Genomic DNA, 27,252 nt, shown 5'->3' with positions numbered 1-27,252 from the left:
GGTGGGATGGACAGCGGGTGTGCCCTGGTGAAAGAAAGGACGGCGGCCCTTGTTAATTTTGTCCAAGTCAGCACGTCAGGTACCTACACAGTAAGGTAAGGTAGGGTACCTAAGGTAGGTGGTATTCGTATACATACTTTTAGGTGCACCAAGTCTGGCAGCGGTTGTTTTGCTGCTGACGTGCGGCTGCGGCTGCGGCTACGGATGTTTGGTTCTGTTTGTGTATGTGTGTGTGCGCACCTCGGAGCTCTCTAGGGTCGAAGAATCTGATGGAAACACTGAACATGAATACTGGCAGGTGAACAAATGTCACAGGGTACCTTACGTATACTGCGTGTTCCATGTAGTCTGGGGGAGAAAGGATGGCACGGTCAGGTACTTTCTTTCCATCACCTACCCAGACCCGACCATGTAGGTACGCTGTGGTAAAATGCAATGGAAAAATCACCAAGTATTTCGTTGCTTCTGCTTTGCATCACATTCACCGTCATGAGCCTCACTCATTCACTATTGTCACTCACAAGACTCATTCACAATGGAAGAGTCGTCATGCTTCCAAATTGGGCCCAGATTGGGTTGCCTTGCTTCCCGCCTGCTACCAAATTTGCTGCCGGCTGGCTGCTGTGTCTCGGGAGCCAAGAGGCGATGTAGAAGCAGAGCAGAGCAGGGTATCCGTACAGAGTACATTTCATGTCTGATGAGGTCAGTCCGGTCAGACATGCACCTATATCCAGCGTCTCTATCTGTAGCTCGTCCTCGTCCATTCTACGATGACAAGATAAGATCCTGAATGCTGGGCTGTCATGTTCTTCTTCTCAAATCAAGTTGGTGATGGATCCGTCAAGATCTCTGTTCAGTCAAGCCCCGGCACGGGTACTTGCGCAATGCGAGACAAGGAAACTCGCTAAGCTAAAGGCGAGCGAACGCAAAGCGACTGTGGCGCCGCCTCATTCAGGTTCCGGGGCCTATTCTGAAAGACCGAGGCCTGACTGAACCAACTGCTTATTCTGATTGCAGATAGCAGCGATAAAAGCAATGGTCAGACTGTCCCTCGGTGCTCCCAAAGAAACCTCCAAGGTGGTAACATGGGCAAGAGAGTCTGTACAACATCACCGAGGTCCTCGACAACGCCCAGCCCTACAGGACCACGAGGGCCATCTCGAATTGTGGCCTTCTTCCCACTCCGTTCCAATAACTTGCGTGCTTCGCCTACAGTGGGATTAGATTTTCGCCTAATCCAGCCCAAGGACGTGGACGGTGGAGAGGAGCCGTGAGGGCAAGGCAAGGGTCCTCCCATTACCCGCAACTCTGTCTATTCGCGGATCGTGGAAGTCTAGGCTAGGCCTGTGACGCCCCTCCATTGCCCTCTGCTCCATATCCGTACGGGCTCAGCCCGGCTGAAGTCTGAAGGGGAAAAACTGGAGAATGAGATGCATATGTGCATGCGTGAATGTGATTGTGTCACAGTGTGACTCAATTGGTGATTCGACAGCCCCTCCATGCCCTCATACCCTCAAATACCTAGGTAGCGACACTTCTCTGTTCTCTTGTTTCGTTTCTGTGTGTGTTGGATTTCTGTGTGCTAGGCCAGGGTTTTTTGTTGAATCGAATCGAGCCGAAACACTCCTAGAGTACCTAATCTCTAGTGTAGGACTAAAGATTGATCCCCGATAAGGAACTGCCTGGTTCCATGAGATGGGATCTGCCCCAGATGCCAATTTGCTTAGTTGCTGATAGCAGGTCAAGTCTCGTGCCCCTGATACTCCTGTGAGGTACTTCTCGGAGGTTCCTCGGCTGCGAAATTTGCACTGCTGGCCCCGCTGCCCTTTTGAAAGGTGGATCTGGGTGTTTGTACCGGGTACGAGTCTACTAACAGCGTCAACTCCAACTGTTACTCCAAGTCCATCAGATCCTAATTGTTTTCTTATGAGAAAAGGGGGATCAAGGGATGAAGAAAAAAGAATGTGTCGTTGTTTCTTTTGCTCGCTTCACGGGTTGTGTAGATTTCGTCGACAGTCAGGGGCTGACCTTGTTCATCTCATGTCTCCTCATCCCCTCCTGTACGATTTCATCCATTCTGTCATGTGTTCCACTGCCCAAATAGCATGTGAGCTCTTTCCACTCCCCAATACACCCAAGAATGTAACTATGCTCACATTCCATCTCCATCATCTTCGTACAAGTAACCCCCCCAAAGCCTTCAGAGCTCTCCCGCATCACCTCGGAATGCTGGAGATGGAACGCATCTCCATGATGATACCAGCGTACCTACAAAAAGGGCTGGGCCTTTCGAACATGAGCTCGCAGGGCATCGTTCTTCTGCAACCCCCGGCCTGCCACGTTGCTAGCCCTCCCTGCAGAATCCTTCCCACGTTGTCATTCGATGCCCCCCCTAAACGTGTTTTCCCCCAATTTCCCCAAGCACCTGGCATTCCCCAACGTAGGTGGTCCAAGCGACCCTTTCTTCTAGCCGTTGGAGTGCCGTCGCCGTTTCCTCGACTGGAGCACGTGAGGTTGTTACAGATGCGATCGAGTCCGTGGAGCACAGATCCATGCCCAATCTTTGACAACTGAAGTACGCATGACTTTTATTCAAAAACTGATATGTCAGAGAACTTGAGCATAGCTGCACGGTTTCATGGTCACGGCTATACCTGGCCATCTCAACTCCTGAGTTATCCGACAACTCACGGCACTTAATCCAACATTACAATGTAAACAGAGAGTATGAGTGCCTATCCAATGCCGAACGCTCGTTGCGCATGATATTTCCTCAGCGAAGAGATTCTTAATATCTGCCAGAGAATTATGCCCAGTACTTTAGCCACCTGGTCTATTCTAGCCGGAGAATAAAAGTCCCTTCTGTCACGGATAGTCTATCTAAGTAACAAGCCTAAGTATCGGAAACGAATCGCCTCACGTCTACTATACGTCAGTAGTCCAGAAAACTTAATAAAGTGGCAGATTTTCGGTCTGACAGAAGTCTGTCAAGGTGCAATATAGCATAGACAGCGTGGGCTTCTCAAGTAATTCATTTGCAAGATACGTGTCTTACTTGCCATCTCTTTGCGCATTTGAAATTGAGCCTTCAGCTCTGAGAGAGATACATCCTAGACTTATGTCGAGGACATTGATCAAAGTTTCCTCATACATTATTAGGACTGCTAAATTGCAATAGCAACTGTGGTGCCCAGACGGCCTGGGTAAGCCGTCAGCTTTGAAGTAAGCACCAAAACGGAATTGCGATTCGTCAGATTAACAACTTCGGTATGGTCAAGCTGCTCAAGCAGGCTACAGACTACGATTCTCTCCCGTCGACTTCAAATTGTAAATGCCAACGCTGCGGCTGATATTTCGCAAGCTAGCGAGTGGCATTTCGCGTCACATGAGTTCTGAAAGCAAAGAGGGTTACAAGTGCGCGGGAACCACTGCGTAGCGTTAGCTAGCTCATCAATCGACTGTTTAGCAGTTTGGGGGATGTCACTCAAGGTGATTTTACTTCTGACAGCAATTAACTAACCCTCAAGAGTTCAGCGACTTCATACCTTGGTTTCTTGAGCAGCATGTAAGACTGGCCATGACACCCTCGCGAATATCTCTTGCGGATTGAAGGCCACGGCAATTTTACATTATTAAGCTATTCATCTTGATACTTTCACTTACCCTCAATTGCTTGATTTCAAACCATTCAACTACATGTCAGCAGCGTAGCCATTTTAGGAAACATGCTTCGAGCTACATGCACGATTCATAAGCCACAAATCAGCACTCAACCTGCAGACAGCCACTCAACCACCCCAACCATCAATCTTATCTAGTCTAACGCCAAGAGATATTGCAAAGCCGTGGGGGGATAGGCTCCCTCGCTTTCACTCGTTGCAAATGCGACCGCTACCTTACCGAGGGATGATTAAAGCGACGACCAAAGGCTTAGACTACCGCAGACTAGGAGCTTTAGACAGGGTGGTCATGCATACGTCATTATCCAAGCGTCGATTTGGCGTCCACATCTGCCTCCTTGGTTGCATTTTAGACCACTGTTTGAGCGAGGGGTCGTTGAGTCTTCTAAGCAAATCCACTTCTAGTGGAATCTGTGAATGTTAGTAATGGACCGCTCCCCGTTCTCCACGGCCCACCGCCTGCATGGGGTTTAAACCCGTCGGTGTTTACGACATGAGATGAATATATATGTGCACAGTCCTTTGGTTATTTCAACCTCAAGGCATCTTAAGCACACAGATCTATCTAGATCTCTCTTGAATGTTCTCCATCTGCCTTAGACCCCCACCTCGAACGTAGTTGAACATCATGTCTGGGTTCACCGCACTTCCCAAGGGCTCGCTCATCCTCGTCACCGGAGCCAACGGCTACATCGGATCTCACACAATCAACGTCCTCCTCGGACTCGGCTACCGGGTGCGCGGCACAGTTCGATCAGAGAAGCCGTGGCTCAGCGAGTTCTTCCACAGCAAATATGACAAGGATACCTTTGAATTAGTCCTTGTTCCCAACCTCGAGGATGAGGAGGCTCTTGGCAAGGCCATGGCTGGTGTCTCTGGTGTTGCACACGTGGTAAGTAACCATTGAGAAAGAAAGAGACCAAATAGAAAGAATAAAACCAGCGGCTGACCCTCAAGGAACAGGCGTCCGACATTTCAATGAGTGATGACCCCAAAGCCGTCATCCCCTGGGTCGTAAAGGCGACTGAGACTGCTCTCTCCGCCGCGGCAAAGCACTCGAGCATCAAGCGTTTTGTTCTCACATCTTCTGCCTTTGCCGCCGTCATCCCCCAACCTAACAAGGAGATGCACATTGACGAAAGTACGCCATCCCGCGAGACAGGAATATTCGTCCTCCCGTAATGCTGACTGATTTTCCCTCAGGTACCTGGAACGACTTTGCTATCAAGGCAGCATGGGACCCGAACACGCCCAAGGAGATTAAGCCCGGCGCGATTTACTCTGCCTCCAAGGCCGAGGGCGAGAGGGCTGCGTGGAAGTGGATTGAGGAGAATAAGCCTGGATACTCGTTCAACACCATCCTGCCCAACTTTAACGTGAGCATCATGCCCATACTCCGCAGACAACGCTAACCCGGTTCTTAGACGGGAGAAATCCTCCACCCCAACATCGGTGGTTCAACCATGGGCTTCGCTCGTGATCTGCTCAAGGGACAAGGCGGCATGCTCAACGCCTTTATGCCACGTAAGCTTCGCCTGATTGTCAAGCAGTTACATTTCCATGTACGCCGGACTAACCCCTTTTCACAGAGTGGTACGTCGACGTAGCCGACGTCGCACGTCTCCACGCCATCGCCCTGCTCGCCGAACCCGTCAAGTCTCAGAGAATCTGGGCATCCGCACACCCCGTCAACGCATCCGACTTCATCGACGTCTTCCGCGAGCTGAGACCGGACAACAAGCTGATCCCGGAGAAGCAGGCGGATGAGGGACGTGATATTAGCGAGCTTCCTCCCGCGGCCAAGGCTGAGAAGTTGCTGCAAGAGTACTTTGGTCAGGGCTGGACTCCGCTGAAAGATAGTTTGGCTGCAGGTATTCGTGACTTGTAGGCTCGCGGAGTTACGATGTGGGGCGGGTATCGATCGTCTTCTTTCACGGCATTTTCTCGGATTTAGTAGCGAAGATAAGGTAGAAAGAGAATGGGAAGATCTAGATATAGCAGCGAGAAACTACTACATTCACGATATTTGAACAGATACCCTTCCACATACGTAAATTTGTTGTGAATGGGACTTGTAAGACTCGAAGAGTCGAAAATATGCCTACTTAGTTTTTGGCTCTGCAGACTGTCTCCCAAGTTTCTTCGAGGGTTGAAGATTTTGGGTCTGAAGGGACTTTGGAATTAACTTTACTAAACCCTCCGTAGATATTGTATATCGAAGATGAAGATATCTTAAAATTGCAATAAAACCACGATGTAAAGAAGTGTCGAAAACGAAATTCTTCACTAAAGATACCTTGCCTCGACTTATTTTCGGGGATAGGTATAAAGTAATTGGCCTCATGAGTCGGCGATATCTAACTACGTGAGGTACGTAGGTAGGAGTCGCGGTCACGTGAAGATAAGATAGAGAAGGGACCCGCCTGAAGCTCGAAGTCGGTGCCTTGAATGATGCATTTCCTCCAAAAAAAAGTAGCAACGCGCCGTCTTTCACGTACGACCACTTCTTTGCGTCGCTTTGAGCCTGGCTAACAGCATGGCCAGTTTTCCAAAATTTGACCCTTCTCGCCTGACGAAGAAGGCGGCTGCCCACTACTCCTCGGAATCAGAGGATGAGGAAGAAGACGACTACCTAGCCCCCGTCACAGACCCGTCGCAAGCCGATGATTACAGCGACTTGAACCCACGAAAGCGCCGTCGCGTCGGCAACACCAAGGAAAGCGCCGCGCTTGGAATCTTCGCGTCAGATAGCGAAGATGACGGTCCTGGGAAGCGATGGAAGAAAAAGACACTCCGCAGCAAAGGCATGAACTTTGTTTCTACCGGCACAACTACTCTCGACGAAGATGACGATGACGATGCGAAAGACACCAATACGAAGGAGTACTCAGATGACTCCAATGCCGATGACGATGAAGACGACGAGGATGATGTCGGAGGGGTTGGCCTTGGATTCGGTGGAGCCCGCGGTGGCCTAGGATTCCAGCCAGCGCAGAATGATAACGAGAGCGATGAGGACGCGAAGGCAACTGACGCCCCAGCACGATCTTTCGCGAAGACAAAATTCGACGGCAAGAATATACTCGGTCGCGGCTTTGTTCCATCGTCTGCAAACGTGCCGGTCCTGAACCCCGACCTCCAGGACACCCCCTCGATGCCGAAGATGGCCCGCCCAAGCGCATTTGGCGCAAAGGGAGCGAAAGGGAAGCCCAATCCAAAGTCGTTTGGTGCGCGGATGATGGCCAAGATGGGTTACCAAGAAGGAACAGGTCTCGGAAAAGAAGGGCAAGGTCGAAGCGTCATCATCGAAGCTCACCTCAGACCACAGGGTGTCGGTCTAGGTGCAGTCAAAGAAAAATCAGAGCACGAGAGGAAGGAGGAGAAACGACAAGCGAAATTACGAGGCGAGGAAGTGGTGGACTCGGAGGAAGAGGAGAAGAAAAGAAAACGGGAAAGGAAGAAGAAGGCCGGAAGCGTAGGCGGCAGCAGCAGCGTCAGCACCCCCAAACGACAGAAGCCCAAGTACATGACGGCGGAAGAGATTAAGAAGTCTGCCCCAGGACTTCACATCCCAGAGGCTTTCGCTCCTATCCTGGATATGACGGGACCCGGCAACAAGCTTTTGACGACTGCCTCTGGACTCTTGACGCCGACTTCTGCCGCAGTTGTAGAAGCTCCTGAGCTGGTGGCTGCGCGGAAGCTGGTTAAGCGAGCACATGCCGATCTGGCAGCTTTCTCGGAGGAGTGGAGAAATCTAGAAGAGCGAAAGACTTGGGTAGATCTGGAACTGCGTGAAAGAGAGCAGGAGATGGCAGAGCTCGCCTCAGACTTGGGAAGACTGCAACTATTTTCCAACATTGTCACCAACGAGCTTCCGTTGGCTACTGAATGGGAGGACGTCATTCGCTGTCTTGAGAAGGCCGTCCAAAATATTGGACCAGCGACCGACGAAATCTCGGACCTCGCAGTGGCTGCCATCTACCCCTTCTTCCGGGATCCCGACTGGAACCTACTGGAGGAGCCTACGCGGTTTGCTACTGAGCTCAAGGGTCTTGGAAGTTTACTGATGAAGCCTGGCGAGGGCAACAAAGCCTTGGACAAGTGGGAATCCACCGGTCTGAACAGTAACGACCTGTACCGGCAACATCAAAAAGCGACAACACCCTACGAAACCATGATGTACAAATTGTGGTATACAAGAGCCATGTCTGCCATCCGGGACTGGGATGTTTTCAACTCCGCACCGCTCCTGGCTGTATTGGAGGCTTGGGCAGACCTGCTGCCTCCCTTTGTTCGCGCCCAGTTCCTCGATGCCGTCGTCCGCAAATTGGAAACAGCCGTAGCGGAATGGAACCCGAAGAAGAAGCGACAAAGCCATAAACTGCCTCATCTGTGGCTATTCCCCTGGCTTCAGTACCTTCCCTCGTACCACCTGGAGCCCAAGGGTACTGGCTTGGTGGCCGAAGTACGGAGGAAGTACAGACAGCTGATTGACGTTTGGGAGTTCGACCGCGGCGTGATCCCTGGCCTGGAACAGTGGCGCGATGTGCTTGGCGACCAATGGCGCTCCTTGATCATGAGCCACGTGCTGCCTGCCATGGGACGATACCTGCGCAAGAACTTCAGAGTAGACCCGAGCGACCAGGAGCCATATCTGCCTATGCTCACGGGCGTTCTCGAGTGGTCCGACATCTTGACGCCCAAGGTCCTGGGCGAGGTCATTGTCACAGAGGTGTTCCCCTTGTGGCATGAGAAGTTGAGTGAGTGGCTTAGCCTGGAGGATGCCAATTTCGAGGAGATCATGGCATGGTATGAGTGGTGGAGGGACGACGTCTTGCCCGACTCTGTGAAGAACTTGAAGTCGGTTCAAGCAGAGTTCAACAAGGGCATGGGCACTATTGAGAAGGTATTGTAGAACATTACGCTGGCATCGTAGTCACAGCTCAAGCTTTAGGATCATCACATAGAAGGTATCCTTCGCAATGTCCATTAGTACCCTTCCTCACTTGATCACAATCAGCCGTGTGACGAATTGATGTGGCCTTAATCCATGTAGTGCCACAAATGGAAGTGCCCATCTCACAAGGTATCTGGACTATCGATTTGAATTGAACTTAAGACACTACGTTGATATAACCATGCAAAGGAGCCTGATCTCGAAACCATCTTCGATCCTTCGATCGCGCTCTGCACGGATGCAGTCGACATGGCACATGCCAATCAAGCTTGATCCCACAGGACTCGTCCAGAAACCCCCCCCGGGAATGACCCTTCGTTACATACCCAATGACCGGGGTGATGACCACATTTGAAGTTAGCATTAGCTAAAAAGACAAGCAGGCTCAAGGCCAAGCTTTTAGAGGAACAGGATAAGCAAGGAAGCATAGATGTGGGACACGGGTGTCGTTGCAGCCAAGCACCAGTCAAGCACAAGCCAAGCTCATGATGAAGGTTCATCCGCTAGGCCATGGTCATTGAATAGAGAAAGACAAAGGCGTTTGATGGTTTCCTTGAGATGTGATGGCTGAACTTGGCGGTCTATAGGTAGTTCTCTGCGGCACTTGATGTTGGGGCGTTTCCTTGGCGGTGTGACACGCGAGCTTGATCGTCAGTGAAGGTGGCAGAAACGGCCAGAGGTGTCAATGGTGATAGAGGGAGAACCTTGGCTATTGAGCGATGCTTCCGCACGATTAAACTTGATGGACATGCATCCTTGACCTGAGGTGGTGTGGCATGTCTTCGAGAAAGAGTGTAAGTTTTTGTGACGGCCGTCATCAGAGCCCGAGAGGGATAATGGAAGCTTCCGAAGGCTGTCACTTGCTAGTTATGGTCACTGTCAGTTCACGCAGTATCTCCGATTCGACCAAGATAGTGAGGGGAGCGCCTATTTCTGAAGTCAGGTTGAGACGAGAACCCCTGGACATGGCGATCTCGAGGGCCAATCACATGCGATTATGTAAATACCACCCGTTCGTCAGGGGTTTAGGAAAGGAGGAGCTGAAGAAAAGCCAAAGAGCTAAAAGCAATCAAGGTTCGGGAAGTGGGAGCCTCATCCCTCCATCACCCCTACCGACAGGCCACCACGCCTTCGACCCTGGTCACTTTCTTCTTTCTCTCTCCCTCCAAGACCCAATTCCTCCATCCCGCCTCCTCTCTTCGAGCCCACGTCACCATTTCGAAACATCGACAGCCGTGAAACCTGGGGGTGCTCTAACAGCCTGGCTCTGACCCAGACCGACTGTCTTTGGATGAGCCCCAGTCTACACTAGCATCAGCCACTGGGATTCAAGGGAATCCTCTTCAATGAATGTTCAGTTGACGGCGACATCGGACAGGCACTGCCCCCTTTCACCGTTCTGAACATGCGATGGCTTGCTCATTTAGTCCTTGCCAGATCTCGCTCCGCACGGCAGCGTGATACTCCGTGTCAATATGGTTCCACGAGACCCGCAAGACAAGACTTTTAACAGCGGCATGAGCCTATTTGGGTGTTTACTCCCGCGTCCTCGGGGCTCAATAGCCGGCTCGACGTCCGGCTCGACGGACTACCTCGGAAACGCGGAGGATTATCGTGAGAGAAACGAACGCCAAAGTCGATGTGCCATGGCGCCAGGCATACCTCGAGTCCTCAACCAAGCGACTCCTCGAGGCTTGTGCTGCATCGATTTACCAACCAAGGCCGAGTGACGAGTGAATATCTGATGATCATACTCCCATGATCCGACGTGATGATGTCCCGCAGAAGTTTCCGTACCAGACGATCAAGCCCCCAAACCAGGAAGAGTACGGAGTATGGCTCTGGCCCCCAATAGCGCATAGGGCCAAGGCAGAACACGGCGGCAATTATGCACGCGGCCATCACCAGTTTAGCCATTCATCGCATTGAGTCTATAATCTCAGTATGACTTCGGGATCTAGACACTGTTCAGCAATATTCTCCGCTGAGCTCAGCGGCCGGCGAGCAAAACCTGATTTGAACCATTAGGTGCATCTAGCTCTTGGCACAAAGACATAGCCTGACATGCCAGCAGCATGGCAAAGCAAGACGTTGCTCAATGATGCTACCCGCCACCTGAGCCTAACATGCACCGATGATACTCGAGTACCATTATGATCACCTTGAGCACGTCTCCCACAAACGCCACGGACCTGTCATCTGTAGTTCAGATCATCGTTGAGGCTCCACCAGCACGGGCCTCTACAACGTTGTGCGGCACTTGGCATCGTCTCATCGTCTCCCAAAACAGGGGCTGGCCGGGGTTCAGACTAGCCCCCGAATAGCTTCATTGGCGTCTCTCTCTGTATGTTCTCTCCACCTGAACTTGCTTCTCGGGCTTCAGCTTCACGTCTCTATTCTGTGGCGCCCCTAGCTTTCAATTCAGCCATCCCCAGATCGCACGGCACTTGCCATAACCCCCTTGTCTCGGTGACCACATGGTCTCCCGCGTCTTGAGACCGGCCAGGAGCGGCCTTCATTCCCGGCCGAGAACTCCTCACCCCATCCCCGTCTCAAAAATACGGTTATTTCATTAGCGTGAGGCTGTATTCGTCTACTCCTACCGGTGCCATTGTACGCAACATGGATCGTGTTTGGGCCCAGTCCCGCCAAGTTGGCACTAGCTCGACTTACCCCGGCCAACTCAAGCTGCCTTTGGGACATCTGACAAGCTGTCTAAGGGGTACATATCGATGACTTCCCGTCGGTCAACCCGTTTGGAGTTGACGGATGATCTCGAGTCTTCTAGGGCTGACGTCTCGTGGGAGTTTGCTTGCTTTGCTTACCTTTCGTCAGTCTTTTTCTCTTCATCTTGCCTTGACGGCACTTTACCTTCTTTTTTTGCCCAGGTGGCTTTGCTATTCTAATCTGGTTCTGTAGTCCAGAGGCAGGTCCCTGGTGTTTTATTCTAATAATCATGTCTGAGCGATCGTGTCCCGTGTCTGGGTCCATGGGTGGTGCAAGATGTCCCGCAGGTGCACATGGGCAAACAGCGAATCGACGGGTTGGACCGCGAGGTTGTTCCTTCTCGGGATATACTCAGCAAGGAGACCTTCATGCTGCTTTTGATGTAAGTTGATGTCTTGATTATGGTCCTTGATCAAAGCTAACAACAACAGATACCAAGAGGGGTAGACGTTGATGAGTGGCTGCGCGCCAGGTGAGAACCTTTTTTCGTAGATCTTTCACCGACAGGCTACTTACAAGATAAAGAGAACGAAAGGCCATCAACGAAATTGTCTACTCGGATATTCCATCAGCGGACCACATCGCTCAAGTGAAGAACGTTGACACTCTCGTTGCGGATGACAGAGACCTATTAGCCGTTGCCTTGGGTGCGCCTGCTCGACAAGTCATTCTTCGAGCCGAGGGCGTAGGATCCCAAAGTGGATGGAAGGACGGATACCTCAGCGCCGAATATGGCTTCAACGCACCCGACTCGAACGAAGCTGCCGGAGCTCTCGCCAACTGCCCGGGACGCGTCTGGTCCGATCTCTGCGAGAGGATGCCCGGTTGTGTCTCACGAGGACGCGTTAGAGAGTCGGTAGCTGCTCTTCCCCTAGTAGAAGGAACCGAGGAATATGTCCCAGATCAAGCCCTCTGGGCTGCTATCGTCGCTCTGGGCATGCTGTGCTCCATCTACCGATACGAAGACAAGAACGATGGATACGATGGCGTCAGCATCAACTCGATCTCTACCAAACCTCGCGTTGAAATGAGCGACGACCTCGGGCCAGAGCTTGTAGGAATCCCGAGGACTATCGGGCTGCCTTACTGGCAGGTCTCGCGACGCATGGGACGGGCTATTCCCCACCTGACCTTCTTCGATCAAGCATCCTACAATATCAAAGTGCGCGACCCGACTTCTGTCTACCCATATGTTGGCCGCTTTGACAATACCGATCTCCGCTGGCCCATGTTTGGAGAGCGAACCGAGATTGCTTTCTTAAAGGGTTGTGCTGACACTTCGGGTAAGTCCTACTACTCTCACACCGAAACCCCAGACACTGACCTGATATGCTCGCAGCATCGTTTCAACACGGCCCCGATGCCATAGCCGCTTGCCAGGAACACGTCATGAACCGAAACAACGAGGGCCTGTTGAGGGAGATGATTAGACTCAAAGAAATTCTCGAAAGGATGCCCAATGCCTTCCACTCCATCTCAACCAACCCCAATTCGGGCGATAACTACGTCTCAGCAGCCGAGTGGGTGCGATGGGGCAAGTTTTCTGCGCCTCTGTCCAAGAGATGCCCTGCCGCTTCTGGTCTCCAATTCCCGCCGTATCTCCTCATGGACGCCTTCCTTGGCCGCAAGAAGTATGATTCGTTCCTCGGCAACGAAGGTTTGCACTTGCGCGCGTGGTTACCGTCCAATCTGCGAGCTTTCATTGCCTCTGTCGAGTACCACTATCGGATTCCAGAGTATGTCAGGGAGTCTGGCGATCCACGACTCATGGGCGTCCTCGATGGGATCATCGAGGCGTACACGGGTGAGCGAGGTTTCATGGGCACGCATAGGTACAAAGTGTTTGGTATTCTCGAAGTGGCCTCCAAGACTGGCCGAACGGAAACGAACGGTGCCTCTGGCGCCTCTGATGATTCTGGAAGGCCATGGGAAGAGGTGCACCGTCAATTCTCGGATGCCATGAAGGAACGCTTGGAGCCCTACCGTGGGAACATTCCCGTCGAACCCCATGAGATGCGCGGAACCTTTGAGGAGTGTCGGTACAAATCGCGCATTGTCTCTCGATCTTTTGTCGACTCGGACCACGATCGGTCAATCTCCATGGTCACACTCGATCTCCACAACACTGGCATCACTTTCCAGCCGGGCGACAGACTCGCAATCATGCCCCTCAACAGCTGGGAGGAATGTGCCAAGGTAGCTGCGGCGCTTGGTCTGGACATGATGCTTGAAAGCCCTGTTCTTCTCGACCGCAAGTGGTCTCGGTTTGCGGAGCACTTGGAGACGGTCTCTAATCACGGCGTTGCGAGCACCTCCACAAGGACAAGAAAACTAATGGTCAAGGATATACTCCGCCGTGGTCACCTGGCGCCGTTGACCCAGGATCTCGTCCTCAAGATCCACGCGATGCTGAGAGCTTCATCAAACACTGTGCTCCAGGTATTGGCAACTGAGGAGTGGCCGGTCCGTGGCTCTCTGGGTGACCTTCTCCAAGCCGCTGTCATGGACACACCGACGCACATCTGGGACCAAGCATTTGACCTCTCCAACGACGTGGCGTGGCTCAGCGACCTCATCTCTGTCGAGATCCCACGTACATACTCCATATCCAACTACCCCGAGGAGCTACTCCCAAGCACCGTCGATCTCACAATTTCACGGGCAGAGTACAAGCTCTGCGCCACATTTGCCGGAAAGTCTGACATCTCACGATCGGGAGTGAGCAGTGGCTACCTCAACCCACCCGTAGGCTCACCAGACGACTTCATCGCCGACGAAGACGAACTGCTAGTCGGCATCTCCAGGCCCATCGCCTTCCAACTACCCCTTGATGGCGCCGCGCCCTGCGCATTCTTCGCCGGTGGCAGTGGCATTGCCCCTTTTAGAAGCTTCTGGCAGGCTCGTGCTGGTCGCTCAGTCGGAAAGAACATGCTTTTTCTGGGTGTCCAGAACCGGGAAAAGTTCTGCTACGAGGATGAGCTCCGTCAATACGTCAATGCGGGGCTTATGGAAGTTCACCTCGCGTTTTCCCGTGATAGCCGTGGTCTTGCGTACGACCCCATCATGAGGGACCTTATCGAGCGCCGAACTGAGCCACGATATATCGATTCACTCATCGCCGAGCAGGGAGCTAGCGTGTGTGACTTGGTCATGTCCAAGAAGCAAGGCGGCCTTGGAGGATATCTGTACATCTGCGGCTCCGTTGATGTCTTTGACTCCGTCATGAGCGGGCTGCGCAAGGCCATTTATAACCATCGGACGGCGACCATGGAGTCTACGGATCTAATCATCAACACCGCCTTTGCCGAGCGGCGGATCATGTTGGACGTCTTCATGACTCCGAAGCCTCTCCCCTGTAATCGACCAACCATCCCCCTCTCACAGCTGTCCGTTCATACGGGACATAGACCTGGAGGAAGGATATGGATTGCCGTCCACGGAAGTGTATACGACGTGACGGACTTTTCCCCAATGCATCCGGGAGGCACTTTAATCATGAGGTCGAATGCGGGCGTGGACTGCACGAAATCTTTTGACAATTTGGCGCACACGAACAACCCAGAGGTGGCCAGCCTGCTCACAAAGTACTTCATCGGCCATCTGACCCCCAAGCCCGAGTATCACGACTGCGAGGAGATCAGTGGTCTGTACGACATGTGGTCGGCGTACCTACGAACGACCGTGGAAACACTCGTATCCCAGCAATTCGAAATGGACGACATCCTCGGCTCATCAAAGCTCTGGTTCCAGGGCAGCCTCATCAACATGCTGGGTGTGCGAATCTTCTACCAATACCAGTCTCGCCTCCTCCAAGGAGGATTCTCTGCCCTCTTCGGACCCAAGTTCCAGGAACTCGTCCTTAAACTTTCCTTCACGATGGCTAACGCCGCCTCTGTCGGATCCGATACTAAACTCCCCGACATTCTCGGCATCATCGCCAGGGCCAAAACCTCCAACGACGCCGTCACAACATCCAAGGAGGTCTCGCGCATCGGCCAGTTCATCTGCGACAGCGAACCAGCCCGCCTCATGGAGCGCGGCATCATGGACTACGCCAACAAGTCGGTCCAGCTCGACATTGAGCTCCTCGAAGACATCCGCGAGGAAGCCTGCCACGGCATGGACGCCTTTGACACGGTCATGAACCTCGAGTCCTCCTCCCAGTCCCAGCGCGTCACCGTCCTCTGCCGATTCCTCATGCAGACCCTCGAGCGCATGGCCAAGCGTCTCGAGGTCTTTTATTCCAAACTGGCGCAGTGCTCCATCTACCACCCCGAACTCGAACGGAACCCGGCCCGCACGCGCTGGGACCTCGTCAAGCGCCGCGTCCGCGACGGGTCCTTCTTCATCCTCACCCAGAGCACCGTCATCGGCGGCGCGCCGTCCTACAAGTCCTCCGCGGCCGTAGGTGAGACGGTGGTATTTGACAACGTTCTCTCGCAGATCCAGCAAACAATCCGCAACGCGCCTCATCTCCCCAGTCCGCCGCTACAGCAGCAACACCAAACAATGCACCTCAACGAGCGACACCGAGTGCGTACGGAAGCACCCCTCAACGGCGCCACGGCATTCGAATCCCACCAGAACAGCAACGCCCTGAACCGCATGTCCACCTTTATTGATAAGAACATGCGCGCCATCCGCCGCCTGAGCAAAATGCCCCCGATGCCCCTCAACATGACCTTTGAGCAAATGGTCGCGGCCAACCAGCCGCAGTTCCACGCCAACGGGGTCACGACGCCGCCCTCGAGCCGCGGCTCAAGCCGCTCGCCTACCCGAGGCCGCCTCCCGGCCGCAAACGCACTGCATATTCAAGGCTTCGCGCGCTCGCGTACACCGTCGTTGGCGGAGGAGTCGATGAACCGCATTACCCTCAACCGGCGCGGCACAACCAGCTCAGAGGGCTCGCGGTCCGGCTCGTCTCTTTCGCATCACCAGTACGTCCACCATGGGCAGCCTGGTGCGATGCCGTTCATGGTGGCGCACCACGGGCACGGCGGCGGTGGCATGTCTCACCACTACCCGCCTACCCCTATCGCGACGCCGCCGCTCGATCCCAACACGGCGATCCAGTCGATGGTCAGCAGGCTTAACCTGAAGTCGCGGAGCGTCGCGGGGTCGTCGCCAGCGTCGCCGGCCTTATCGCTGGACGAGAAGGGCCGGGTGGCGCGCATGTCTGCGCAGACGGTTGCTTCGGCGCATAACCCGCGGAACCGGTCGACAAGCACGCTGAGGTCGTTCAAATTGAGGGAGTTGGTGGCGAGCCAGGAACCGACGAGGGCTGCACCGACGTTTTAGTCTTGGATGGTCTGGGGTGTGACGAGTATGTAGTGAGTGATCTCAAAAGGGGTATTTAGTTAGTAGCGCAGACATAATATATAGCATGTTATCAAATTGTTTAGTTGTAACATCCATGATGACCAGCGGTGATGGAAACGACTGTTTGACTCGTCAGTTGAGTACCATACAAATATTCTCTTGCTCACTGTATGTTGCTCCAGGTATTTCGTATACCACCGTTGAGAATCGTAGTCTATGCCGTTCGGCTGTTGTATCTTAATTAAGGATGTTCTGCCATCTGCAGGGTTGATGCTGTTCATCTCAATGTTGGAAACATGTGAATGAAAGAAGCAATCGAGGCTCTTGTATTGGAAGTTCTTGGTTGATATGGACACTGTACCATTGTAGTATAAGTTTCTGGCTGCCATGTAAGTAACGATGCCTGAGGTAAGCCGTATCAATCTCTCGTCGACTTCGACAAGCGCCCAAAGTCACAATCCATCCTCTAGTTTTTCTTTAGGATGAAGATGGAAGGATTTTAACATCTAGGCATCGACGACACTGCATTAAAGTAAGCATGAGCCATCATTTACCTGGCTCTGCCCAAGCATGCAATAACCGCTGTTCTACCGTAACAACTCTCTCACCAAACACTTTGATTAGTGGAAGAATCGGAACAAATTCATCGCTCTTGATCCAGACTCGGCAACAATGATCAAGTCACAAGAGATGTATGAAGGAACATGAGCATGCAGGAAAGGCCTCGACGGGCCCAAAGATCGTCCCAAGTGTGGCGAGTGCAAACGTGGCTGACGCATCCAACTGTGGCTGAGCACTGCACTCCACACCACCTCGTGCCCAATTAGGTAACAAAGGTACACGAGTACTTGGGGTACCCGGTCCCGCGCCCAGGCCCGACGAACTGCACATCACACACTTGGCTCCAATCAACCCACCCAAGGAACGAGAGGAACCTGGGCGAGTATGACATCGCCACAGCCAAAGGTCCTTCGTCCGCCAGTCGTGCCAGTGTCTTTCTCTCAGTCCGTTTGCTAGCACACTGGTAATATCAGACCAAAGAAAACCATGATATCACCCGCCCGCTTGGCACGCACCCGTCTCGTCTCGCATTTCTACCCATACCTTACCACCACGCTGGCAGGCCGTAGCATCGCCCTCTTCTCTACCTATTCCCCCGTCCATCGTGCCCGTCCCCGTCTCAGCATGATTGCCAGACAAGGACCACCCCCGGCCGACGGCGTCCATACCCCCCCGACTGCCCGGTCCTCTCAGTGTTCTCTGCTCTTCTACAGAGCCCACTTTCAATCACTCCTCATGTTTCCATATCGTGCCAGAGAAGGCTGAGGAGTTCTTCGGTCTCGCCATTCGTAACAATTGCAACATGATATATAGTTGCAAAAATTCACCCAGGCCCGGTTGCGTTCCGTGAGTGAGCGGGCTCGTGTAAGTGTCGGAGTGTCACTGTCCCATCCCATGGACCATCTGAACATCCAAACAGGGCTGTGCGGTGCCTGCGTCCGGTCCAGCTCGCTCGCATGCACACAAGCACATGCACATCCACGCCTTTTTGCCTCCCTTCCCCTCTGCCCTTCCCATCTGATCTTCAAGCGAAGAGTGGAGGAGACAAGCGAAGGAAGCAAGCGGCGGCGGTGCCCGGGTACGCCGGTACAAGCGTACACAGGCAGAGACAGGCAACAGAGAAACAAAGGTTATTACGGCACCTCCCTTACCCATTTACTTTTCTATTCGAGTCATTGGGCGGAGTGCGCGTAGGAAGAGTGAGGTAGGCAGTGCCACCCATCGTAGAGTTTGGATATAATTCACCACAGCCCAACTGCTCTCGTCTCGTCACCTGCCTCTCATTCACCTGCTTGTCGTTTCTTCCACTTCGACTTGACGTCGGATCCCCTTTTACATCACTCCATCTCTTCTACTTCTTCTCTTCCTCACCACCACGACACGAGACACAAACCTTGAACCAAGCAGAAAATGGACAAACCAACCCACCACCCCGCCACCCCGGCCCCAACCAACATCCCAACACCGGACCCGAACCCGTCAGACAACTACGCGACCTCCGGCCCGCCCCCAGAATACCAACAACACCAACACGCACACCTCAACGCCCAACCCACCGGCACCTCGATGCCAAAATACGGCGGTCCATCCCCCAACAGCCCTCCGCCCCCTCAAAACTACGGAGGAGCCTACCCCCTCCGCAAAGCTACCCCCTCCCAAAACGGCGGCCCCCAAAACTTCCAGCCCTACGGCACCCCGCTGCCTTCCCTCGGCCCCCCACCCGGCACCCGTCGAGTGTCCCGAGTGTCACGCCCGCGGCGTCACGGCGGTGGAGTATACCTCTGGCGGCTTCACGCATGCGCTGGCTGCGCTTGTGTGCTTTGTGAGCTGTTTGGGGTGTATTCCCTACCTGTTTTCTTCTTTGAAGGATGCGAGGCACAAGTGTTCCAAGGTATGTTTCTTCCTCTGTATACTAAAGTGGTTAGGAGGGTCGTCGGCTAACGAAGTAACAGTGTGGAATTCCGTTGGCGACGTATCACCGCAGCGGCAGGACCGAGGCCCATTGGCACCAGGCTTATAATGCCTAGGCGTCTAGGGAAGACGGCGTTCCAGATGGGTCGGGCATGATAGGAGCTTGCAACATATCAGGTCAGGGGCGGTGGTTGAGCTACGAAAACCGGCGGAGAATTTGACCGAGACTCAGGTGGATGGGCTGGAGCAGTATTCGTGGGGTCGAACCAGTTTGATTATGCGAGGCGTAAAGGATACCCATTCTAGTTTTTCTCTCTTAAGAACACGAATTCGCGCCTGAAGTGGCTGCATTATTCCTCATTCAAAGGTTTTGCAATTGTCGGCGCTACAGTTTTGCCGTTCTATACACTCAATCTCTAGTGCTGGGCTCAGAGCGTATGGCCACGGCCAAGTTATTGTTGACGGAGCTTGTTTCCACGCGTTTCTGTACAGTAGTCATTCACTCTCGTGCAGTTTCCCCGTCCAACATCATATCAAACAACAGTCCGCATACGAGGTGTGGAACCAAATTGAAAGCCCAGCGAGGACATGTTGCGGGTATCTATTCGATCATGTACAAGCTCCCCTAAAATCTATATCATCAGCGAAGGCATCACGTAATCGTCAGATCGTACGCCGTACTTTTGACCCCTGTTGACGCCTGCCTCCGGTTTGCCCATGCTTCTCGTGTGAATCGTTACGCCATGATCCTGTATCTGCTCCCGTCGCGATTACTACAGTAGGCGACTCGGCATCGTGTGCACATCGTGTATACACATCGCGGCGCGAGTCGCCCTCGCCAGTCCTCGCGACGTTGTCTTGTGGTGTCATCTGCCCCACATGTCATCTGTCGTCAAATGCCCTCAAAATGAGGGTGCTGTTTAGTTGGCGAATATGCGCACGTTCAGGTCGACACTTCCCGTTGCGATGACGCAGCGTATTGAGACATCCTGAGGCTTTGCCGCCGCTTTGCTTGGTGTTCCGTTGGCGCCATTGGCACCATCGCCGTTGGTGACCGCCTCCCGTGCAATGCCAGGGGCCCAGCGCAGACACGAAACAAAGTGGCCGTGGACGTCGTCAAGAACCTTGACGCATTTGCCCTCTTGCGCCAGATCCCAGCATCGCAGAGTCTTGTCATCGGACACACTGAGCAGGTACTTGCCGCCGGGGTGGAAAACCAGCGCGCGTACCCAATTATCGTGTCCCAGCAGAGTCTTGATGCAGTTTCCACGAGCGTCCCATAACCTGATTGCCTTGTCACGGCTGCCCGTTGCCATGAACTCTGCCGTGTTCGCTACGGGCGGAGCCTTCTTCAGGCCGGCCAATGACGCCAAGTGGCTGTAAGCCGTTGGGGGTGCGAGCGTGCAGCATTCCACAACGTGCTCGTGGCCGACCAGCATCAACTTGACTTCAGGATTCGAGGCGCTAATGTCCCAGAGGCGACCCGTCTGATCGTTCCCTGTTGACAAGAGGTAGCGTCCATCCGGCGATGGGCATACGTCTCGTACCCAGTCTGCATGCCCTCGCAGTGTCTTGACGCAGTAGCCCGTTGATACATCCCAGATTCGCAGTGTCTTATCACGACTCGCCGACACGAGAAGGTTTCCCGTGGCACCTGCGGCTCCCGAAGGAATGAATCGAACCGCACTGACGCTGTGGTCGTGGCCAGGCAACGTTCGAATGTTCTTGTACTCGTCTGACGGGTCCCATAGCTTGATGGTCAAGTCACTCGAGCATGAGGCGAGCAGCGTAGCACCGCGGGGCCCTCCAAAATCGACATCCAAAACGGCCTTTGTATGTCCCTTAATCGTCCTCTCGAGTTCGCCCAGCTCCCAGTCCCAGATTTTAATGGTATAATCTTCCGATCCAGAGGCGAGCGACGAAAAGACGGGGTGAAATGCTACGCAGGTAATCGGGTCGCGGTGGGATTGCAAGGTGTGTCGGGCGGGGGAGCGTGGCAGCCAGCTGGTAGGGTCCTGATTTCGTCGAGATAGTGAGGTTGGTGTCGCATTGTCCAGTTCTGATTGCAGGGAAGCACTTCGAGACTCGAGTTCCATGATCTAGAGGGCACAACATCGGTCAGAGCCGCTGAAAGCAATCGTCCAAGGCCACTGGGGATGGAACGAACCTTTTTCTGCAGTCGCACTACACTGGTCCATTTCTTCTCCAGCAATCCCTCATATTTCTTCGAGGTGGCGGCATCGAAAGAGTCGCCGATCTGCAATTCTTCTCTGAGGGCATTTGCGGCATTAGGGAGGTTGCTCGAGGAGAGGTACGCGATAATGGCCTTGTGCCTGCCACCGGCTGGTCAGTATGTCGCGTCCAAGGCCACTTTTTGGGGCGAAGAGGAGGGGAACCTACAGCTCCTCTGCTTGCCGAGGGGTGAGGATTTGGCTCATCCTGGCAGACGGTGGAAGCTACGTAAGTAACGAATTGTTTGCAAATAATTACAGAGTTGAGAAGAACCGGTGGAACAAGAAGGCGCACACGAGCGGATGGAAACGAAAGAGGTGTGGTTTGGTGGTTTGTTATCGAGGTGTGTCTGCAAGACGGTGCTCGGGGCTCCGTCTGTCGGTGGTGGTGGTGGTGGTAGTGGTATCGCAGCAACCGCGATGGGCGCGCCACGTGCAATCGGAGGTGGCAGAAGCTGGCTGGATGAAAGACGAGGCTGATGTAAATTTGGAGGCGGTCGGGGAGGACAGGAATTGGTAGCCTCGTTGATCGGATATTTTATTGCAGCGACGGCAAGATGCAGAGGTCAGGCAGGTCAGGGTCGAATTGGCGGGGACCAGGGCCAAGTGGCAGATATTCGCGGAGTTGTAAAGGCGGTGTCGGTGTTGTTGGTGTCCAAGCTCTCGATATTCTTTGACTCTGCAAGGGTGGATAGTTCCTCTCTGTGTGTCTCTTTTCTTCGGCGGGTGTTTTCAGTCAGGGGTTGGGCTCCCAGGCGTTGGGCAGCATATCTTTGTGTGTTATAACAGCAAATTGCAGGATTGAATCGAGTCTCTTGCAGAGTACGTGGTTGAGGTATGTCAAGAAGCAGTGACTTTTTTGGGAGGGGAGACAATATGTCCAAGAATGCGAGGCAAGACGAGGCGAGGGGTGCAAGTGCGAGGCTCGACCAAAAGGTGACGCTTGAAGGTGGGCAGGAGCCGGAAAGGCGAAATGTTTCATGTGCTTCGGGCTGTGTTGGCTGCGTAGGGAACACCCTGAAGAGTTGGTGGGAGATGAGGCGGTGCGTACGGGTAGTATGGTGCTGGGGAGCCACGGCACTGGCGGGGACCTTCCGATATGCGAGTCCCAGATATTCTGTACGGTGTATCCGTATGGGCATATGGGACCCTGGGGAAACTTCTCCGACGACGACGAGTGTTCAATGCTTGTGGCACTGGTAGAGGGAAAAGATGGGAGAAAAGAGGTCAACCCTGTTTGGTGGGGTGGGATGAAGTGTGGCTGGTACAGCGCATACGCAGTACGCAGTACTCCCTAAGGTAGTTTTGGAGACGAAGGTGTGGCTAGTGCTTTGCCAGCTGGGCACCAAATCTGCCAGCTGGGTTGCCGTGGAGGGCTGAAGTTGTGCGTCCCTCTTTCCCCCAATGACATCACAGTTTTGCATCGTTTCTATGGCAATAGACAGAGTGTTGATTGGCTCGAGATTCTTCAGCATCAATATGTAGTGCAGCCACTTTTTTTTTTTTGCAGTTGTCGCAGTCAACCAGCCATTTCGGACAGGATATTATTTCTTTGGAGAAAAGACAGCTACAGCATCATCACTTGTTAGGGGTCAAACTACTTCACTACTGTCTAAGGCCCAGGATGGAAAGGCCTGATTCATGCCATGATTTGCCGTCTTTAAAATAGTGGATAAGTTAGAGTGGCTTACAACGGCCATTAATGCGCAAATTGAGCAAGCGCATTTTGAGTGCTTTGGGCCGGCACCGGGAAGCAGAGAGGAGGAAAAAGAAAGCAATTTGATTGAATTGCTGGCCCTGGCTTCATGACTAAGGCTCCGAGGCCCGAGTAGACGTTGAAGGCAAGCCAGCGGTGAGGCCAATAGAAGGTGAAGAAAGGTGACTACCTTAAGGTACCTACCTTAGGTAAGGTAACAAATGCCCCGCCATCTATGTTATCAAACCTTATCGACTGGTAGAGAATCCTGAGTCATCATGTGACCTGTGTTGACCCGGGAGACCAGCGACCCAATCATATTCATGCCCAATTGCCCGATGCGCGCCCAGCAGCTGTGGTCCCCCCCACACACAAACACGTCAGGCCAGGCACAGGGAGAAAAGGGCACCCAATGCAGGCGCCCACCACCAACTGGCAACCCTGACAGGACAGCAAGCAGCCTTGAGGTGAACGGTGAACCCCATCCAAGCACCATGGCCAAGCACCAAAGCACCTGCTAGGCCCGTCCACTCCGCCCTTGTCCCGACAACCAAAATTCCCTGTGCTCCTCGGGACCAGCACAAACAAAAGAAACCCCAGCCATACTTTTCGTACACATTCCACAACCCTCAGACTGGCGACGTTGACTTTGTACCTTCACCTGCAACAACCACGCTACGGGATCTACCTCTAGTCTCCTTTTCTCTGTCATCTCCAAGACCTGATTTGACTTCCTCCAGTCCCGGTCCCTTGTTTCCACGAGAACCATCACCGCACATACCTCACATCTCTCGCTCTCCCCTTGCCTATTCCTATTCCTATTCCTACGCTCTTAGGAACCTTTTTTGCAATCTCTAATACCTCAAAGGATACTTCCACAGCTCGCACTCACCTCGCCCACTGCCAGGTACCAATCCCACATTGGCTTGACCATCAACAAGTCTTTGGCTGCTGCGACAACCTCAAACCCACCTGATCTGGTTCAGCTTGACCATCGTTCTGTAAGTCATGCCAGTCTCTTGCGCCCATATTACCACAGACATCGCCAGTCACTGCGCCTGCAGCTGCCGGCAGCCTGCATACCATTGCGTTCTGCAGCTTGTGACTGTCCTCCTTCCTCAATATGGACCGTCATCTCAAACATACTCGTTCCCTCTCGAGGCTAATCAGACGTGTAGCTAGCTTCAGAAAGCCAGACATCCACGACAAGGAGAACTGCTCCCCCGATTCAGCTCTTCCTCCTCCTCCACCTACTCCAACCCCTCCACCACCCAAACCAGTCCCTCCTACACCCCGCCAGCAAGCCTCCATTCCGATGGCTGAAGAAGAAGACTTTAGCTCCCTTCCTCTCCAGGATAGGTTTACTCACAAGGTATGACGTCGCCGCCTCCGCTGCGCCGTGTTTGATGCGCTGACGCGCCGCAGGTTTGGAAAGTAAGAAAACAAGCCTACGAAGACGCCGCAAAGGCTTTCGCTGCCACTGCCGACGAGTACGACAATGCCTTCAGACCCTTCCTCTCCGACTCGGGCCTTTGGAAAGGTGCCGTCGCCGATTCCAACGTTGCTGCCCAACAGGATGGTCTGGCGGCGTACTGCGCGTTTCTCAAATTTGGAGGAAAGGAACACTGCACAAGGACGCGCGGAACTACGATAGGGCCTATTTGTGAAAAGGGTTTGCCGTCAACGCGTGCCGCCGCCAAGGAGTCATCTCTCGAAGCCCTTCTACTACTCGTCGAACTCGATGTTGCCGCCCCAGTCATCGAAGAGATTATCCCGGCGCTTGCGAACAAGCAACCCAAGGTTGTCGCCGCGGCTATTACTGCCTTGACCGCAATCTACCACAACTTCGGATGCAAGACCGTCGACCCCAAGCCCGTGTTGAAGGTCCTCCCCAAGGCATTTGGTCATGCCGACAAGAATGTCCGTGCTGCCGCGACGAACCTTGCCGTCGAATTCTACCGATGGCTGCGCGAAGCCATGAAGCCCATGTTCTGGGGCGACTTGAAACCCACTCAGCAGACCGACCTCGAGGCGCAATTCGAGAAGATCAAGGCCGAACCTGCCCCGAAGCAAGAAAGATTCTTGCGCTCACAACAAGCCGCCATGGCACGTGCGCCTCCCCCCGGAGCCGACGACGAGTACGATGATGGCGGAGACTATGGCGAGGAACCAGCCGAGATGGACGCCTTTGACCTGGCGGAACCCCAGGATGTCTTTGGCAAGATCCCCGCCAACTTCAACGAAGCCTTGGCCTCGTCCAAATGGAAGGAGAGAAAGGAAGCAGTGGAAGGTCTCTACGCGGCAATCAACGTGCCAAGAATCAAGGATGGTGACTTCAACGAGATCAACCGAGGGCTGGCAAAATGCATGAAGGACGCCAACGTTGCTGTTGTGACTCAAGCCGCGCAATGTATCGAGGTCTTGGCCAAGGGATTGAGGCAAGCCTACGCGAAACACCGCACTACTGTCATGCAACCCATCATGGAACGCTTGAAGGAGAAGAAGGCGACGGTGGCGGATGCTCTCGGCGCCGCGCTTGACCAAGTCTTCCTGGCGACAAGTCTGACTGACTGTCTCGAGGACATCAACACCTACCTCGTCCACAAGAACCCCCAGATCAAAGAAGGCACCATGAAGTTCTTGATTCGTTGCCTGAGAACGACACGCGATGTGCCGAGCAAGCCAGAGATCGCGTCCATCGTCGAGGCGGGCAAGAAGCTATTGACCGAGTCCAGCGAGGGCCTCCGTTCAGGCGGTGCTGAGATTTTGGGCACTGTCATGAAGATTATTGGCGAGCGCGGTATGGGCCCGCACATGGAAGGCCTAGACGATATCCGCAAGACGAAGATCAAGGAGTTCTTCGAGACGGCTGAGGTCAAGGCAAAGGAGAAGCCGAAGCCTCCCCCGCCAGCTGCCAAGGCACCACCTCCGAAGAAGGTCGTTGGAGGGAAGAAGCCCCTGGGAATGAAGAGACCGGCTATGCCGGCCGCAAGCGCCCCGCCGCCCGCCGATCCGGAACCCCTCTCCCCACAAGCTTCATCTCGTCCCAAACCCGCCGGCACCAAGATGGGCATGCCAAAGCCGTCGGGCTTGGCTGGCCTCAAATCGAAGCGCCCTCTCGGCGCACCAGCGGCCGGATCCCCTCGACGCCCTGCTGCCGCACCAATCATGCCTGACGATGATGAGCCTGCCCCTCCTCCACCTCAGCCTCGCATTGGTCTCGGCAGAGGTGGTCTTGCGGGACGATCTCTTGCGAAACCTGTTGCTGCTCCTATTCAGATGCCCCCTGCGTCGCCACCGCCGTCCAGTGGACTCACAGCAATGGAGCGGGCTGAGCTCGAAGAACTCAGATCGGCAAACGAGCGCCTGACACGCCAAGTGGAGGAAATGAGGCATGAAAGGAGCAAGTACATGTCTGAGATTCAAGAGTTGAAGAACCAAAACGCCGGTCTGATCGAAGACCATACCCGCGATGTCCTCAGCATCAAGGCCAAGGAGACGCAGTTGGTTCGCGCGAGAAGTGATGCAGAGGCCACGGAGTCAACGAACGATCGCCTCAGACGAGAGCTGGACCGCCTTAAGAGAGCGCTCAACCACGCTGAGGCGCTGAACTCAAGGACAGGCATGGGCAGTCCCGGTAAGATAGATAGCAGCTTCTTCTCTTAGTATGTGGTCATGTGCTGATTTAGACGCAGGTCTTGCTTCGCCTACACATGACGACGCTGGTATTTACCGCGACGCGTCCTACGGTTCATCTTCAGCTCGACACAACCGTGTTAGTTACGCCAGCAACATGTCCGAGGAGAAGGAAAACGGAGATCACCACTACCCTCGCTCAAAGGCACTCAGTCCCGAACTTAGGTATACGGGTAGTGCATCATCCGGACGCGGCAGCCCTGCTAGAGGCTACAGAAGCTCTGCGGCCACCCCCGTTGATGATATACCGGCACCCTCATACTCGTCTGGCGGCGGCGGTGGAGGCGGTGGCACGAACTCGAACAACAACGGTGTGGAAAGCTGGAAGCGTGCAGCTGAAGTGACTAGCCAACTGAAAGCCAGGATTGAACAAATGAAGGTCAGTTCACCTCTTGATCCGGTGTCATCTATTCCACATCACTAACAATTCTTAGGCGAAACAAGGATTTGCCCGTCCTTGAGCTCGACCACTGA

At 53.8% G+C, this 27,252-nt stretch overlaps 5 protein-coding genes across 5 annotated transcripts; 4 read left to right on the top strand and 1 right to left on the bottom strand.

Annotated features, from left to right (window-relative positions):
- Window positions 1–4,308: 4,308 nt before the first annotated feature.
- Window positions 4,309–5,568, top strand: N0V96_010761 (uncharacterized protein; the record flags this gene model as incomplete). Its single annotated transcript, XM_053189186.1, has 5 exons — window positions 4,309–4,572; window positions 4,623–4,821; window positions 4,884–5,056; window positions 5,105–5,204; window positions 5,270–5,568. 5 exons carry the CDS (start codon window positions 4,309–4,311, stop codon window positions 5,566–5,568), a joined length of 1,035 nt encoding a protein of 344 aa, XP_053053174.1.
- Window positions 5,569–6,216: 648 nt separating this feature from the next.
- N0V96_010760 (uncharacterized protein) lies at window positions 6,217–8,595 on the top strand (the record flags this gene model as incomplete). Its single annotated transcript, XM_053189187.2, has 1 exon — window positions 6,217–8,595. One exon carries the CDS (start codon window positions 6,217–6,219, stop codon window positions 8,593–8,595), a length of 2,379 nt encoding a protein of 792 aa, XP_053053175.2.
- A 3,062-nt stretch (window positions 8,596–11,657) lies between these two features.
- On the top strand, window positions 11,658–16,662 carry N0V96_010759 (uncharacterized protein; the record flags this gene model as incomplete). Its single annotated transcript, XM_065759040.1, has 4 exons — window positions 11,658–11,746; window positions 11,806–11,813; window positions 11,892–12,647; window positions 12,704–16,662. 4 exons carry the CDS (start codon window positions 11,658–11,660, stop codon window positions 16,660–16,662), a joined length of 4,812 nt encoding a protein of 1,603 aa, XP_065612350.1.
- Window positions 16,663–20,075: 3,413 nt separating this feature from the next.
- LIS1 (Lissencephaly-1) lies at window positions 20,076–21,593 on the bottom strand (the record flags this gene model as incomplete). The annotated part of the gene is made up of 3 exons (XM_053189189.2): window positions 20,076–21,254; window positions 21,323–21,488; window positions 21,556–21,593. The coding sequence occupies 3 exons, from the start codon at window positions 21,591–21,593 to the stop codon at window positions 20,076–20,078; spliced, it is 1,383 nt and encodes a 460-aa protein (XP_053053177.2).
- Window positions 21,594–24,205: 2,612 nt separating this feature from the next.
- Window positions 24,206–27,239, top strand: N0V96_010757 (uncharacterized protein; the record flags this gene model as incomplete). Its single annotated transcript, XM_065759039.1, has 4 exons — window positions 24,206–24,454; window positions 24,508–26,719; window positions 26,778–27,157; window positions 27,213–27,239. 4 exons carry the CDS (start codon window positions 24,206–24,208, stop codon window positions 27,237–27,239), a joined length of 2,868 nt encoding a protein of 955 aa, XP_065612349.1.
- Window positions 27,240–27,252: the final 13 nt, after the last annotated feature.

This window comes from Colletotrichum fioriniae (genome assembly GCF_027942845.1).
Source record: "Colletotrichum fioriniae strain IMI 355084 chromosome Unknown scaffold_15, whole genome shotgun sequence".
NCBI classification, from domain to species: domain Eukaryota; kingdom Fungi; phylum Ascomycota; class Sordariomycetes; order Glomerellales; family Glomerellaceae; genus Colletotrichum; species Colletotrichum fioriniae.
Note: the sequence above shows the minus strand (reverse complement) of the source record. Positions and strands in the feature narration are given on the sequence as shown.